The sequence below is a fragment of the Petaurus breviceps genome, unplaced genomic scaffold (genome assembly GCF_028583685.1).
Source record: "Petaurus breviceps papuanus isolate PSGF00001 unplaced genomic scaffold, PetGlider_PUasm1.0 90444, whole genome shotgun sequence".
Classification (NCBI taxonomy): domain Eukaryota; kingdom Metazoa; phylum Chordata; class Mammalia; order Diprotodontia; family Petauridae; genus Petaurus; species Petaurus breviceps.
Window position 1 is genome coordinate 1,762,111 of NW_027187256.1, and position 18,463 is coordinate 1,780,573.

An 18,463-nucleotide genomic window follows, 5' to 3' on the forward strand; every position below is an offset into this window, starting at 1 on the left:
CTGAGTCAGTTTTCATTGACTCAATATCATTTCTCATTAGGAATACAGTTATCCCTTCCCCATTGCTACTTTACCCATTGCAGTTTTCATATTGCCAGTAGACATAAGAAATTAAATGAGAATTTTTTGAAAGTGTTGCAGAAGCCACAGATGATACACAAAGGCCAGTAGAAGACACAGAAACTCAGAAATGCATAAAATAAATGTATAGTATTGTGTAATATCAACCCAAATTTTCAACAACTCTCTAAATACCCCAGGAGGATCAAAAAAGTTTACAAAGGTCTTTCAGATCATGGGGGCACTGTGTCCCTAACCCCCATGATATAAAAGGGAAAACTGTATTTAGGTGTGAAGCAACAGTATATTGTGTGATGGGCTCTGCAGATGTCCCCCTTACCTCTGAAGTATATAAATAAATCCCCTATGCCTGCCTTACTGTCCAAAATATTATCCTTTTGTCATATCCAACTCTTTGTGATCCAATTCAGGATTTTCTTGGCAAAAATATTGGGATAGTTTGATATTTCCTCCTCCAATTCATTTTACAGATATGGAAACTGATATGAACAGGATTAAGTGTACTTGCCCAGGGTCAAAAAATTAGTAATTGTCTGAGGCTATATTTGAATTGAGGTCTTCCTCTGCCATTAAGCTGCCTCATCATCTTTTAAGCACCATTCATTTGAGTTTGCAGCATCATAGAATCTTAGGGCTGGAAGGGAACTCAGAAGGCAACCAGTCCAATTTGGATCTCATCAAGAATCCCTTCTGCCATATTCCTGGTAAGAGCTTAGAATCTAAGATGTAGAGTTGGAAGAGATCTTAGAGATTAACTATTCTATCCCTCTGACTTCACAAATGAGGAAACTGAGACTGAGATTGATGAAGTGAGAGTCATAGGAGTAGTATGCATCAGAATTGGTATGTGGACTCTTGAACTCTGCTTCCAGTTCAGTGTTCCTTCCACTCAACAATGCTTTTTTCTGAGGTGATCAAATAAAATTGCCTTCTCCAGACATCTCTTTTAAATTCTGCTCCAAAGAGGGCTCTAACAACCAGATGCTAATATTTTTATGTGATTAATTTTGTTAGAGAATGAAGCTGATAATTTTTGGAAGGAAAGAAGTATGTAGGGGCTTATGGAATGATAGAAACAGTGGTATCTTTGAACATAATGGGGATGCTCTTTGCTCCCTCCTCAATCCCATTGCTCCCCAGGGGATAGTTGCTGGGGAGTAAATGCTGAATTAGATACAGGGGCAATAAAATATAAATTCTCTGATGCCAGATCTGTTGTTTTCATCTTTCCCATGCTATTGGGATATTTTATAAAGTGATCAATGCTGAAAGTGTGAAAGTCCAGTTCTGGAGAAAACAAGATAGCATCCAATCCTGAAGGCAGAATTCCCTGACTAGACTTTGCTGGGGGAAAAAAAAACAAAAACAAAAAACAAAACTCAGAACATTTTCAATTTAGAAGCAGAAATGTTGGCTGTTCCCTTCCCACCTCCACCCCCTCCCTGCCTCCAAGTGAAACAAAGCAGGTTAGAATTGTGTGATGTATAAACAGTTGTCCTTTGTTAGGAAAAATTGGATTTAATTTCTACCTCTAACATATCCTGATTATGTGACCATGCAAATGTAACCTCTCAGTGTCCCAAGAAACTCTCTAGGAGAGTGGTGGTGATAGTGATAGGAGTAGAGAAGATAATAACAGTCTATGAAGATATAGGGGTGAGGCAGGAGTAACCTGGTATGAAGGGACGGTATTTCACAAGCAGGGATCATGATTACAGCTTTTGGATAGAGCAAATAGTAAGGGTAAATGCATTTAGCTAATCTCTAAGGCTCAGTTTCATAGAATTTCTCTAGAAAGTAACCTCCTCTGGGCTACCATCCCAATGGAAGAGAAGAATAGGGATAATTTGCTATAGCTTGTCAACTCTGAAAACTCTTTTCACCCATCTTCTTATTTATTCTTTTTGTGTATAACGTGAAATATTCATTTATTCAACATAGTACTTAATTGTTCAGTAGTGTCTATATTATTTTTCTTTCTGACTTTTTTTTCTAACTGCATCAGACTGAGATCTAGACTTCTCTTTTGTTAAGGTGTTAGAAATACTTAGTACATTCTCATGTGGACAATTGTACAAATAATTTAGATAATAATAAAAGGAACCGCCTTTTGGGAGTCACAACACCAAGATCTTGCCTCTGCTGAGTGACATCAGGCTACTCAACCTCCCTCTGCCTCAGTTTCCTCATATGTCAAATGATTACTAACCTAATTCAGAAGTACTAACCAACTTCAGAAGGCTCCTATGAAGATCAGGATCAGTTGACATAAAAGATGGGAGAATGCTTTGAAAAAATAAAGTATCTTATATACATAAGTGGTTATACTGTAAAGGACATATCCAGGTTTCTACATGACTGAGACCTATATATGTATTCATATCTTCCTTCCTTTCCAGAGGCTTGAGGTGGTAGGATAGGATCATGAAACCATGGAACAGCATCTTGGTCAACTCCAATGACAGTAATGTACTGTCCTCCACATTCTACCTCACAGGTATCCCTGGCTATGAGGAAGCTCACTGCTGGATTTCCATCCCCTTCTGTCTCCTTTATCTGATTGGGATAGCTGGTAACAGCACCATCCTTCATATCATTAGGACTGACCCAAGCCTTCATGAGCCCATGTACTACTTTCTCGCCATGCTGTCCCTCACTGATATGGCTATGTCCCTTTCCACACTGCCCACTGTGCTTAGGATCTTCTGGTTCAGTGCCAGTGAGATCACTTTTGATGCCTGTGTCACCCAAATGTTCTTCATCCACTCTCTGTCACTAATGGAATCAGCTGTACTCCTGGCTATGGCCTTTGACCGCTATGTGGCAATCTGTAATCCTCTGAGGTATGCCACCATCCTCACCCCACGGCGTGTTATTTACACAGGACTGGTTTTACTTCTTAGAAGTACTGCCTGTATACCACCCTTACTCATCCGCCTTTTGTGGTATCCTTTCTGTGGCTCCCATAAACTCTCGCACTCATTCTGTCTACAGCAGGATATGATTAGGTTGGCTTGTGCCGACACCACCTTCAATGCCATGTATGGTCTAGCTTTTGTTATACTTATATGGGGTGTGGACTCCCTAGGAATCATCATGTCCTACATCTTCATCCTCCGTTCTGTGCTGAGCATTGCATCCCGGGAGGAACGCCTCAAGGCCCTCAACACATGTGCCTCCCACATCTGTGCTGTCCTTGTTCTTTATGTGCCCATGATTGGGCTGTCCATGGTACATCGCTTTGCTAAGCACTCCTCCCCTCTTGTTCATATCCTCATGGCCGACATCTACCTGCTGGTGCCTCCTGTATTCAACCCCATTATCTACAGTGTCAAGACGAAACAGATACGTCATAGGATCCTCAAGCTGCTGGCACCATGGAGAAGTCTATCCACCTTTAAGTAAGTGTAGGACACCAAATTAGAGTAGGAGAAAGAGGGGGAGGAGGAGGAAAAGGTAGAGAAGTAGGAGAATCCCAGTAGAGAACAGATTTATTACAATTGCTTTTATTGTCCTAAATCTGGTAATGTGGAAAATGATCCTTTTGGGAAGAAAATGAGAATAGAATACTAAAAGGGAGAACAAGAGGAAAACCCAGCCTACTCTTAGTCATTAATTTCTACAAAAATGGGCATGCACTAGTCTTTCCTTCAATCTAATATTTCATGAGATAATCACTCTGATCACCCCAAACAGAGATCTTCAAGGGTTTGGTGACCTCAGTTGAAGAGTTCTGTTTAGCAGGTAATTGCTAGAGAAATAATCAAATTTGAAATGTCTTTAATAACCTTTCTATATTGTACCATTCTGGAGGGTGGGGAGGGTATGTGTATATGTATAGCTATAGAGAAACATATCTAAACTTTATTGTGTCCTTCTGGGGTGGTTGGGAAAAGAAAAAAAGGAACAAAGTAAAAAAAAGTGCATAGCAGAGAACAAAAGAAAACTCACAAGGAAGAAAAGAAACCATGGACAATCCTCACCACAACAAGTATTGTTTATCAAATAGGCTTTCTTGAAATGAAAATTTGTTAAATATTTTGAATCCTCTCATGTTCTGTTCTGCACATAACATGCATTATTTTCCTTTCTAAATTTGTGTTTAAGTTCCAATATTTAAGTTTATGATATGTTTTTGTTTCTTTTCTTTATTCTCTATTTGTGTTCTGGCATTTGAGTTTAAAGAAAATTTTTGAAAAAAATAAAGAGTCGAGACTTCCATCCAATTTGTCCTGTTTGGATTGTGTTTATACACAAATGTTTGTATGTTGTCTCACTCGTTAGACTCTGAGTATCTTGAGATCAAAGAAGGGCTCTTGTTTTTGTTGAGTTTTGTTTCCTTTCTTTGTATCCTTATTGTTTAGCCCTATGACTGGCACAAAGCAAGCATTTGATATATGTCAATTGACTGACTATTCTGAGGACCAACTTACCTACATCACCCCCTCTTTTATCAACCTCTCCCTTAGTATCTTGCCTCTTATAGTGACTTTAGATATTATGGGATTGTAATTATATTAACCTGATTTTCAAAGTAATAACTATTATTTATAAAAATGTTTAAAAGTTTCCAAAGTGCTTTACAAATTTTATCTCATTTGATGCCCCCAATAACATTATGAGGTAGGCATGGCAGTTATTATTCCCATTATAAAGAGGCTAGATGACTTGCGTTTAGTCTCAGAAGTGCTTAGTGTTAAGAGGCTGGTTGTGAACCCAGGTTTCCCTGACTGAAAATCCAGAAATCTTGGGATGGCTAGGTGGCACAGTGAAGAGAGCACTGGCCCTGGAGTCAGGAGGACCTGAGTTCAAGTCCAGCCTCACACACACACACACTCTAAAAACTAGCCGTGTGACCTTGGGCAAGTCATTTAACGCCAATTACCCTACCTCCCCCCTCAAAAAAAGAAGAAAAAATCAAGCAAACAAAAGAAAGAGACAGCTTTGGGTGTGACTAGGTGACACAGTGAAGCAGAAATGGAACTGAAGTCAGGAGAACCTGAATTCAAATCTTGCCTCATACACTTAACACTAGCCATGTGACCTTGGGCAAGTCGATTAACCCCAAATGCCTTCCAAAAAGCAAAAAAAAAAAAAAAAATCCTGAAGTCTATTCCCTACAACATATCATCTCTCTTTGAGGTTTATTGTATGGGAACTATACCTTATTTTATTTTGCTTTTTTTTTTTTTAGCTTTATTGACCATCATTCATTTCCACAAGATTTTGAGTTAGAAATTTTCTCCCTGTTTTTCCCCTACCCGCCACCCCAAAACAGCGATCCCACTGAATATCCTCTCCCCCATTCTGTTCTCTCCTATATCTTCCTCCATCCCCCCTTTAACTTTCCAAAAGGGCATGGTGGATCTCTATGCCCCAATGCCTGTATATCATATTTCCCAGTAACATGTAAAATAATATATGTATATATATATATATATATATATATATTTAAACATTTGATTTTAAAACTTTAAATTCCAGATTCTTTCCCTGCCTGCCTCATCACCCATCCTTACTGGGAAGCTAAGCAATTCAATATAGGTTGCACATGTGTAGCTATGCAAAACATTTCAATAATGTATATATTGTGAAAGACTGACTACATTTCCCTCCATCCCATCCCACCCCCCACTTGTTCTATTCTCTACTTTGATCCTGTCCCTTTTCAAAAGTGGGTGTTTACAACTTCCTTCCCCCCAAGCCTGCCCTCCCTTACATCTTCCCCCTTATCATCCCCTTCCCCCCTACTCTCCTGCAGGGTGAGATACCCTATTTAGTGTGTATGTCATTCCCTCCCCCTTTTGCCTTCCTGTTCTTCCCCTCCATTGTAACAGTTCTCCCTTGCCTCTTCTTTATGAGATAATTTATCCCATTATATCTCTTCCCATCTTCTCTCATTATATTAAGCTCTCCCCTCTCAATTTCACCTTTTAATTATCATCTCTTCCTATTCAACTGGTTCTGTACCCTCCTTCTATGTATACATATACACATATATACACACACTCACATATGTATTAATATGCCCATATACCCTCCTGGATAGACATGTATACATATGTGTGTGTGTATATATATATATACATATATATGTATACACACACACACACACACACATATATATATATATATATTCCCTTCAACTATTTTCATACTGAGAAAAGTTTCATAAGTTACAATTATTGTTTTTCCATGTAGGAATGTAAATAGTTCAACTTTGATAAGTTCCTTATGATTTCTTTTCCCTCTTTACCTTCTCATGCTTCTCTTGCTTCTTGTATCTGAATGTCAAATTTTCTCTTCAACTCTGGTTTTTTCATCAAGAATGCTTGAAAGTCCTCTATTCCATTGAATGACTATATTGTCCCCTGAAACATGATAAACAGTTTTGCTGGGTAGGTGATTCTTGGATTTAATCCCAGCTCCTTTGACCTCCATAATATCATATTCCAAGCCCTTTGATCTCTCAGTGTAGAATCTGCCAGATCTTGTGTTATCCTAATTGTGTTTCCATAGTATTCAAATTGTTTCTTCCTGACTGCTTGTAATATTTTCTCCTTCATCTGGTAATTCTTGAACCTGGCTATAATATTCCTAGGAGTTTTCTTTTTGGGATCTTTTTCAGGAGGTGATCAGTGGATTCTTTCAACCTCTATTTTGCCCTCTGGTACTAAAACATCAGGGCAGTTTTCCTTGAGAATTTCTTGGAGGATGATTTCTAAGTTCTTTTTTGATCATGGCTCTCAGGTAGTCCAATAATTTTAAAATTTTCTCTCCTGGATCTATTTTCCTGGTCAGTGGTTTTTTTCTGTGAGATATTTCACATTGGTTCCTATTTTTTCATTTGTTTGGATCTGTTTAATAGCATCTTGATTTCTCATAAAGTCATTAGCTTCCATTTCCTCCAATCTTATTCTGGAGGAATGATTCTCTTCAGTGAGCTTTTGAGATTCTTTTTCCATCTGGGAAATTAAGCTTTTTAAGGCATTCTTCTCCTCATTGGCTTTTTAAGCCTCTTTTGCCATTTGAGTTAGTCTATTTTTTAAGGTGTTATTTTCTTCAGGCAGGTTGTTGACTCTCATTTTGTAATTTTCTTGCCTCATTCTCATTTCTCTTCCCAATTTTTCCTCCACTTCCCTTATTTGGTTTTCAAAACCCTTGTTAAGCTCCTCTATGGCCTGTAAGCAGCTTATTCATTTCTTGGAGGCTTCTGGTGCAGGAGTTCTGACTTCATTGTCTTCCTCCTGTTCCATGCCCCAATCCTTTTTGTCCAGAAAAAAGGAATGCAGAGTCAAACTACTGTGCTTGCCATGCTGCCCTCGTTTGCTCACATTGCCACACAATTACTTGATTTTGAGCTTTTTGCCACAATAGAACTCTGTTACCAGAGGGGGGAGCTTTGTCCCAAATCGCTAGGGTTGTCATAGCTGCTCAAGCTATTAGTTGGATGCCTTCTCTGAAGTCTCCATATATTCTGGAAAAAATTGGTTATGCACCCCAAGACCTCCACCCTAGACCACAGTCCAGATCGAAGCAGGTTAAAGCAAGATAAATTACCCCTCACACTCATTGCTTGGTCCCCCTACAATCTGCAGACCAGTAGCTCTGAAGCAGCCACGGGGCAGCAGCTGCAAGGCTGTAGCACCTCAGCCGCTTCTACCTCTGGGGCGAAAAGGCCCGACCACAATTCCAATCTCCCAGTTCACAAAGTCCACACTTCACTGACCTCTCACTTTGTCCTTAGCATCTATGGGTTGATAATTCTGGAAATAGCCACAGTTGCTGGTGATCTGAAGTCCCTCCAGCAGGAGTTTGGTTGTGGATGCCCTGAGGCTAAAACCTAAGGCTCATGCAAGGCTGGTTGAGGCTCCCAGTGTACTGCACATTGCGCTAGCTACTTCCTGCTGGCCTGCCAGGCTGTCCTCAGTGTGAGGTTAGCTTCTCTGTGTCATTTTGTGGGGTCTGTAGCTCCAAAGTTTGTTCAGAGTCAGCTTTTTACATGAATTGGAGGAGGTGGAAGCATGACCCCAGTACAAGTCCTGTTTCTACTCTGTCATCTTGACAATGCCCCCAGGATTATTCCTATTATAAATATAAGGAACCCAAAGCAAAAAGAAGAGAAGTCACTTGTCTATGTTTTGAAGTGGCAATAGGGCGTGAACTTAGAGTATTTCTTTTTTTTTAGTACCACCAAAATCTGAAATTCCACTGAAATATCACATAGCAGCACTGCCATAAAGATATGGTAATAGGTCCATGTGCTTATACCTGTAACATACTTGAGACTGTCCTCTAGTGTAAGAACCTCTTTATTGATAAGGAAATAGAGGTTCATTGAGGTCGTAGCTTTCCTAGAGCCATACATTGGAGAAAGGAGCAGAGGCATGTCAGGACCTGAGGTTGTCCTTTGATTCTGAATCTAGTATTCTTTACACTATACCAAGGCTGGGGAACCTGCAGCCTGAGGCCCACATGTGGCCCTCTAGGTCCTCAAATATAATTCTTTCATTGAATCCAGACTTCACAAAACAAATTCCCTTAAAAAATATTTGCTCTGTAAAACTTGGACTCAAGTGGCCTCCAGGCTGCAGGTCCCCCACCCTTTCACTATACCATATTTCCACCTCTGATATGTTGTTTATTTGCATACTTTTGAGAAAAATAGCTTTATCATGGAGAAAAATATGGAACTACTCAAAGGTCAGAAGAAGGAAAATGGTGACAAGATGATCAGAAGAAAGGGCAAGAAAGGAGGCATATGGAACAACTTAAGTGAAACAGATATGAGTGAGACCATATCTAGCATCTTCTCATCTTAAAATCAAGGAAGATCTACATTCCTCTCTTTGTTCATCCAGAAGTGAGGCATTGTTCAAATGTGCATAAAAGAGAAGCAAGAACATAGGACATTTCAAAATATATTTCACTATAAATTTATAAATTAGTAGCACATATCAAAAGATACATTTGACTTAGAAAGAGTCTGACACCTTGTTTGTTCTTTTATAATAAATTTATTTATTCATTTTTTACTTTTCAACATTCACTTCCATAAGATTTTGAGTTACAAATGTTCTCCCCATCACTTCCCTTTTCCCCACCGCAATATAGTAAGCATACTGAATACCCCTTCCCCCAATCTGTTCTGTCTTATGTGCTTCCCCATTACACCCTTACTTTCTTGTAGGGCAAGATGGATTTCTATACCCCATTGCCTGTATATCTTATTTCCTGGTTGCATGAAAAAAAACAATTTTTAACATTTGTTTTTAAAACTTTGATTTCCAGATTCTTTCCCTTCTTCCTTCCTCTCCCAAACCTACTGGGAAGACAAGCAATTCAATACAGGTTGTACATGTTTAGTTACACACAACATTTCCATAATAGTTATATTGTGAAAGACTATATTTCCCTCAATCCTATCCTGCCCCCCTTCATTCTATTTTCTCTTTTGACCCTATCCCTTTTCAAAAGTGTTTGCTTCTAACTACCCAATCTGCCTTCCCTTCTATCATCTCCCCTCTTATCCCCTTCCCCTCTACTTTCCTGTAGGGTAAAACACCAAATTGAGTGTGTATGTTACTCCCTCTTTAAGCCAAATTTAATGAGAGTCCAGTTGACTCATTTCCTTTTATCTTTCTTCTCTTCTACTACATTGTAGCAGTTTTCTCTTGCCTCTTTTATATGAGATAATTTGCCCTACCCTATCTCTCCTTCTCACATTATATTCCTCTCTCACCTCTTAATTTTACTTTTTAGATATCACCCCTTCATATTCAACTCAGCCCTCTATGCATACATTTACACACAGACATATATCCTCCTATACATACATACATATATGTATCCATATATATTCCCTTCAACTACCCTCACACTGAGAAAAGTCTCATGAGTTACAATTATCATTTTCCATGTAGGAATATAAATAATTTATCTTTAATAAGTGCCCTATGATTTGTTTATCCTGTTTACCTTCCATGCTTCTCTTGCTTCTTGTATTTGAAAGCCTAATTTTTCTGTTCAGATCTGGTCTTCATCAAGAATACTTGAAAGTGCTCTATTTCATTGAATGATTATATTTTCCCCTGAAGTATTATGCTTAGTTTTTCTGGGTAGGTAATTCTTGGTTTTAATCCTAGCTCCTTTGACCTCTGGAATATCATATTCCAAGCCCTTCAGTCCCTTAATGTAGAAACTGCTAGATCTTGTGTTATCCTGATTGTGTTTCCACAGTACTCAAATTGTTTCTTTTTTTTGCTTTTTGGAGGTGAAGGGTGGGCAACTGGTGTTAAGGGACTTGCCCAAGGTCACATGGCTAGTAAATATTAAGTGTCTGAGGCCAGATTTGAATTCAGGTCCTCCTGACTCTAGGGCTGGTGCTCTATACACTGTGCCATCTAACTTCCCCCACTAAAATTGTTTCTTCTTGACTGCTTGTAATACTTTTTCCTTGCCCTGGGTACTTTGCAATTTGGACATAATATTTCTAGGAGTTTTCCTTTTGGGACCTTTTTCAAGACAAAATCTATAAATTCTTTCACTTTCTATTTGACCTTCTGGTTCTAGAATATCAAGGCAATTTTCCTTCAGAATTTCTTGAAAGATGATTTCTAGGCTCTTTTTTGATCATAGATTTCAGGTAGTACAATAATTTTTAAGATGATCTCTCTTGGATCTATTTTCCTGGTCAGTGGTTTTCTAATGAGATATTTCACATTGCCTTCTATTTTTCATTCATTTGGATCTGTTTTATAGTATCTTGATTTCTCATAAAATCATTAACTTCTATTAGCTCCAAATTAATTTTGAAGGGATTATTCTCATCAGCAAGTTTTTGAATTTCCTTTTCCACCTAACCAGTTTTGCTTTTTAAGGTATTGTTCTCCTCATTGGCTTTTTGGACCTCTTTTGCCATTTGAGTTAGTTTATTTTTTTAATGTGTTATTTTCTTCAGTCAGGCTGTTGACTCATTTTTATGATTTTCTTGCATTATTCTCACTTTACTTCCCAGGTTTTCTTCTACTTCTCTTACTTGATTTTCAAAATCCTTCTTGGGCTCCTCCATGGCCTGTGACCAGTTCACGTTTTTCTTAGAGCCTTTTGATGCAGGAGTTTTGACTTTGTTGTCTTCTTCTGGTTCTGTTTTGATCAACTTTGTCCCCAAAAAGGATGCTGTAGTCTAATTGTGCTTCCTGTCTTTGCTCATCTTGCCAGCCAGTTACTTGCCTTTTGATCTATTTGCAATGGTAGAACTCTGATTTCAGAGTGGAGAGAGCTATGTCCCAGATTGGTGGGGTTTTGAGCAGCTGTTGTCAGATCTTTTTACAGGCCTCAACAAGCTCTGCCACACCAGCACCCTTCACCCCAGGACCACAACTCAAGACTGTAGCCCAGATCCAAGTAGGGCAAAGCAGGAGAATCCTGCCTCAGTGCTAGCAGAGAGATTCCTGCAAATGCCCTCTGGACAGTCACTTGGTTCCCCTACAATCTGTAGGCCTGAAGCCAGAAGCAGCAGCAGTGGCAGCCATAGTCACCTCTGCTGCACTGGGGGCAGAGGCCTGACCATGCTCTTCTCTCACCCAGTTCCAACAGGGTTCTCCACTGACCTTTTACTTTCTCTTTGGCATTTATGTGTTGAGAAGTCTGGAAACCACCATAGCTGGCAGTGATTAACTCCCCTGAAGTGTGCTCTGGCCAGTCTGGGCCACAGATCAGGGACACCCAGGATTTGGGCCAGCACAGCTCACGTGCGACTGCACTTGGCTCCCAGCTCAGTGCAATAGACCCTTCGCGTCAGCCTGCCAGAGAAATATGTGTTTCTCTCTATCACTTTGTGGGCTCTGTAGGTCTAAAATTTGTTTAGAGTCATATTTTGCATGTATTGGAGGTGGTTGGAGTAAGAGCTCAAGGAAGTTCCTGCTTTTACTCTGCCGTCTTGGCTCTGCCCCCTGCCACCTTGTTTAAAACAATAATCCAAGTTATACCAACAATATCTTTATTACTTTTTACTAAATTCACCTTTGTCTCTAAAATAAATACTCTTTATGGTACTCTGAAAATAGTAGGCAGTAGATAAAACTTCTAAAACAAGACCACAGTATAGTGGAGGGAAAGTTAGCAAATAAAGGATAGAGGTGATTAAAAATATGAAATAATTAATTTAGTTCATATGAAATTGAAATTTTTTGCATTCTTTAATAGGGTACTGTCCAATAAAGGCCCTTAGTCCTTAAAGCAAGCATACTATGTCCTGCCTGGTATAAATCTATGTGCTGCTTAGTGATCCTGCAAATATTCATAAGGGGAGAGGCTTCACCCCAATTCAGTACACTGGCAGGGATCTTCTCTTTTTTTCTTCCTACTTCTATGGTAGTAAAAGAAAACAAATCATTTTAGTTGGCTAGTGAGACTTAGATTAGTGTGTACACAAATACTTTGCCTGTTGAACTATCATGTTTTTCCCTTACAGCAGCTAGACAAGAGCCAAAGTGAGCTGCCAAGTTGGGAAACCCCTCCGTCACCTGGCTACCCAGTGTCTTTGAATGTATGCTGCTTCTATTCTTTTGTCTTTCATGTTTATTTCCTTATCTTAGATGAATGAGTATATTAATATATAACAAATCTAGTAATGGTCTTGTTAACCTTGAAAGGTCAAAAAGACAATAAGGGTTTACCAACTTGAGACAATAACAGTCTGCCAATAAACTTCAATTAAGTAGTGAGGAGCCAACACTGTGGATCCCCCTGCTTGAACCAGGCCACCCAGGAACCAGCCCACCTGAGTAAATGATCGATTCATTCAATGGCCACACTACCCCTAGCATTGGACTTTGAAGGGTCTTACAAAAAGAAAGAAAGAACTTCCTGGGCCAAGGAGTACTCCACCAAAAAAAACCAAGCAAACAAACAAGAAACAACAAAATAAATAAACAAACAAAGCCTGATATGGGAAGGAGAGGAGGGCATTTTGTAGCAAACGCTCCTTGTTGGAGTCCACCCTTTCCAGTGACTGAGTGGGGATGTAGAAGTCAAAGTATGCTTCCTAATGGTGTTGAAAGAACTTGAACCCTTACTACACTGCCTCAGTAAATATCATTTTAGAAGGAAAATTGATGTTAAATTATTAATTTATATCAAGAGAATATTAACATGTTAAAAAATATTGTGAAAACACCAGTAGGGCTCATGAATTATAGTATTAGAAATTTCATCCGTTCAATGTTACCTTCATAGATGTGAATTAAGTAAGAGTAGCTATTGCCTAGATCAAACATGTCAAGCATGTAGCCTAGAGACTACATGCATCTATAACACTTGCTAGTATATACCAAGTCAGAATAAAATGAAATTAAGAAACATTTAACAAAATGAAGAAAAATGCAATAAGACAAATTATATTAATATGTGCTTTTTGATGTCAGTATGAATCATGTAGGGTCCTTATGTATGGTTTAGTGACCATCCTGTCTATTCGTCTTTGACAAGGCAGCCCTAGATACCTGGTTTGTTAGGCTTAGTATGAATAAGGAAAATTAATTTAGAGCCTAAATGTTCCACAAGCAAAATCAATGCAATCAAGATAAGAAGGGAAGCTGTCAAATGGGACTAAAAACAGCTTTGCATCAAACATCTTTGATAAGGGTCTGGTATCTAAGATGTATTTGGAATTAATACAAATTTATAAAACCAAGAGTCATTTCCCAGCAGTTAAAAAGCCAAAGTCTATGAACAATTTTTTTTCTTTTTTAATTTTTTTTGGTCTTTATTAATTTGTTTACTTTTAGTTTTCAAGATTCATTACCACAATTCCTTGAGTTTCAAATTTTCTCTCCCTCCCCCCACATGGCAGCATACAATCAAGTATAGTATCTGCAAATACTTTCACATTAGGCATAAGTCAGGTTATAAAGAAAAATTGTAACAGATGGAATGAAGAATGGGAAAGAGGAAAGAAAACCAAACAAAAAAATGAAAAAAAGCAGGTACTTTGCTTCAATCTGGGTTCAATTTCAGTTCTTTCTCTGGATGTAAACATCTCTCTCCATCATGAGTCTTTTGGGGTTGACTCATCACTCTGAATCCCTGAGAAGAGTCCAGTTTATAAAAGTTGGTCGTCACACATACGTTGTGTCTGTAAATGTATACAAATTCCTCCTGGCTCTACTTTTCTTACTCAGCATCAGTTCGTATAAGCCTCTCCAGGTAAATATGAAGTCCATCTGCTCCTCATTTCTTATTTCACAATAGTATTCCATAACATGTATGTACCACAACTTGTTCAGCCATTCCCCAATTGATGGGCACCCTGTTTCCAATTCTTTGCTACCAATTTCAATTCAATTTGCTTTCCAATTCAAAAGAATTTCCAATTCTTGGCTACCATAAAAAGAGCTGCTATAAATATTTTTGAACTTATGGGTCTTTCCCTCACTTCTATGATCTCTTTGGGATACAACCCTAGAAGTGGTATTGCTGGGTCAAAGGGTATGAAATTATTTATAGCCCTTTGGGCATAATTCCAGATTGCTTTACAGAGTAGTTGGATCAGTTCACAACTCCACCAGCAAGGCATAAGTGTTCCAATTTGTCCACATCCTCTCCAGCATTTGTTATTTTCTTGTTTTGTCATCTGAGCCAATCTGACTGGTGAGATGTGGTACCTCAGAGTTGTTTTGATTTGCATTTCTCTAATGAATAGTGATTTAGGGCATTTTTTCATATGCTTATAAATATCTTTAATTTCTTCCTCTGTAAACTGCCCGTTCATATCCTTTGACCATTTATCAATTGGGGAATGACTTGTCTTCTTATAAATCTGACTCAATTCTCTGTATATTTTAAAAATGAGTCCTTTATCAGTGACATAGGTTGTAAAAATTCTTTCCCAATTTTCCACTTCCCTTTTAATCCTGGTTACATTGGTTTTGTTTATACAGAAGCTTTTCAATTTAATGTAATCAAAATTATCCATATTGCATTTTCTAATGCCCTCTAATTTTTGTTTGGTCACAAAATCTTCCCCTCTTCACAAATCTGACAGGTAAACTATTCCTTGCTTTCCTAGATTGCTTAGAGTATCAGCCTTTATACCTAAATCATGCACCTATTTAGACTTGATTTTGGTATATGGTGTCAGCTAATGGTCTATGCCCAGTTTCTGCCATACTATATTCCAGTTTTCCCAGCAGTTTTTGTCAAATAGTGATTTCTTATCCCAAAAACTGGGGTCTTTGGGTTTATTAAACAGTAGATGATTATAGTCATTGATTGCTGAATCTTGCATAACCAATCTATTCCTCAGCCAGTACCAAGTAGTTTTGAGGACCGCTGCTTTATACTACAGATTAAAATCTGGTATAGCTAGTCTACCATCCCAAGCATTTCATTTCATTAATTCCCTTGATATTCTGGACCTCTTATTCTTCCAAATGGATTTTGTTACTATTTTTTCTAGCTCTATAGTGTAGTTTTTTGGTAAACTTATTGGTATGGCACTGAATATATAATTTAATTTAGGTAAAATTGTTGTTTTTATTATATTAGCTTGACCCAGCCATGAGCAATTGATGTCTTTCAAATTAGTTAGATCTGACTTTATTTGTGTGAAAAGTGTTTTGTAGTTGTGTTCATATAGGTCTTGGGTTTATTTTGGCAGGTAGATGCCCAAATATTTTATAATGTGTACAGTAACTTTAAATGGGTTTTTCTCTTTCTATATCTTGCTGTTGAATTTCATTAGAAATATACAGGAATGCCAAGGATGTATGTGGGTTTATTTTATATCCTGCAACTTTGCCAAATTTATTTTTGTCTCAAATAGTTTTTTACTTGATTCTCTAAGTATATCATCATATCATCTGCAAAGAGTGATAGCTTGGTCTGTTCCTTGACTATTTTGATTCCTTTGATTACTTTTCTTGTCTACTTGCTACTGCTAACATTTCTAGTACCAGATTGAATAAGAGGGGTGATAGTGCACATCCTTGTTTCACCCCTGATCTTATTGGAAATGCTTCTAGCTTCTCCCCATTACATATAATACTTGTGTATGGCTTTAAAAAGATGCTACCTATTATTTTAAGGAAGGCTCAATTCATTCCTATTCTTTCTAGTGTTTATGATAGTAATGGATGTTTTATTTTGCCAAAAGCCTTTTCTGCATCTATTGAAAAAATCATGTGGTTTTTGCTAGTTTTATTGATGATATGATCAATTATACTGATGGCTTTCCTAATATTAAACCATCCTTGCATTCCTGGAATAAATCCTACCTGATCAATGTGTATTATTCTTGTGATAAGTTGCTGTAGTCTTTTTGCTAATATTTTATTTAAAAATTTTGCATGTATATTCATGAGGGAGATTGGTCTATAATTTTCTTCCTCTGTTTTATCTCTTCCTGATTTAGGTGTCCGTACCATATTTGTGTCATAAAAATAATTTGGTAGGACTCCTTCTTCACTAAATTTCCTGAATAGTTCGTAGAGTACTGGAATCAATTGTTCTTTAAACGTTTGATAGAATTTGATGGTAAATCCATCTGTCCTTGGAGATTTTTTCCTAGGGAGTTCACTGATGATTTGTTTGATTTCTTTTTCTGAGATGGGGTTATTGAAGTAATTTATTTCCTCTTCAGTTAATTTGGGCAAACTATTTTTTTTGTAAATATTCATCCATTTCACTAAGATTGTCAAATTTATGTGCATACAACTGGGCAAAATAATTGCTAAATATTCTTTTAATTTCCTCTTCATTGGTGGTAGGTTCTACCTTTTCATTTTTGATACTCATAATTTGGTTCTCTTCTTTTTTTGTATCATATTGACTAAGGGTCTATCAATTTTATTGTTTTTTTTCATAAAACCAGCTTTAGTTTTATTTATTAATTCAATAGTTTTCTTAATTTCCATTTTATTAATCTCTCCTTTAGTTTTCAGTATTTCTAATTTAGTACTTAATTGGGGATATTTCAATTTTTTTCTAGCCTTTTCACTTGCATGCCCAATTAATTTACCTCTCTTTTCTCTAATTTATTCATGTATGCACTCGGGGATATAAAACTTCCTCTAAGGACTGCCTTTGCTGCATCCCACAAATTTTGGTATGTTGTCTCATTATTGTCATTCTCTTAAAGTAAGTTATTGATTGTTTCTATGGTTTCTTGTTTGACCCATTCATTCTTTAGGATTAAATTGTTTAGTTTCCAATTAGTTTTTAGTATGTCTTTCCATGGCCCTTTATGGCATATGATTTTTATGGCATGATGATCTGAGAATGATGCATTTATTATTTCTGCCTTTCTGCACTGAATTGTGAGGTTTTTATGTACTGGTACATGGTCCATTATTGTGTATGTACCATATACCGCTGAGAAGAAGGTATATTCCTTTTATCCCCATTCAATTTTTTCCGGAGATCTGTCATACCTACCCTCTCTAAAATTCTATTCAACTCCTTAACATCTTTCTTGTTTATTTTGAGGTTGGATTTATCAAGTTCAGAGATGGGGAGATTAAGGTCTCTCACTAGTATAGTTTTCCTATCTATTTCTTCCTCTAATTCCCTTACCTTTTCCTCTAGGAATTTGGATACTATAACACTTGGTGCATATATGTTAAGTAATGATATTGCTTCATTCTCAATGGTACCTTTTAGCAATATAGAATTTCCTTCCTTATCTCTTTTAATTAGATCAATTTTTGCTTTTGCCTTATCTGAGATCAGGATTGCTTACCCCTGCTTTTTTTACTTTAGCTGAGGCATGATATATTTTACTCCAGCCTTTTACCTTTACCCTGTGTGTATTGCTCTGTTTCAGATGTGTTTCTTGCAAACAGCATATTGTAGGACTATGATTTTTTAATCCATTCTGCTATCCACCTCCATTTTATGGGAGTGTTCATTCCATTCACATTCACAGTTATGATTATTATCTGTTTCTTTCCCTCCATCCTATTCCCTCCCCTGTTAATGCTTGTATATTTTTCTCCCCTTCTCCCTTCCCCTCCTTAATAGTTTTCCTTTTGACCACTGACTCCCTCAGTATTTCCTTACAAACGCCCCTCCCTTTTCCTCCTCTTCCCTCTTACTTCTTCCCTCCCTACTAACCCCCCCTCCCTTTGTAGCCCTTTCCCCCTCCTATTGCCTATAGGATATTTTTATACTTAATGAAGTATGCTATTTCTTCTTCTCACCAAGAATGACAGGAACAAATCTCATGCGAAGCTCCTCTCCCAACCCTCTTTCCCTCTAATATGATATGTGTAGTGTCTCCTCTCCATAGAGTCCTATGCTTAACTAGTTGTTAATTCCCTCATTGAACCAGACCCAATGAGGGAAAAGCTCCTATAATACTAATCTCCCTCCCTTCTTTTCC

General features: G+C 37.7%; 1 protein-coding gene across 1 annotated transcript; it reads left to right on the forward strand.

Moving 5' to 3' along the window:
• Positions 1–1,761: 1,761 nt before the first annotated feature.
• Positions 1,762–3,486, forward strand: LOC138177774 (olfactory receptor 51G2-like). The gene has a single exon (XM_069108980.1). The coding sequence runs from the start codon at positions 2,506–2,508 to the stop codon at positions 3,484–3,486; it is 981 nt and encodes a 326-aa protein (XP_068965081.1). The 5' UTR covers positions 1,762–2,505.
• Positions 3,487–18,463: the final 14,977 nt, after the last annotated feature.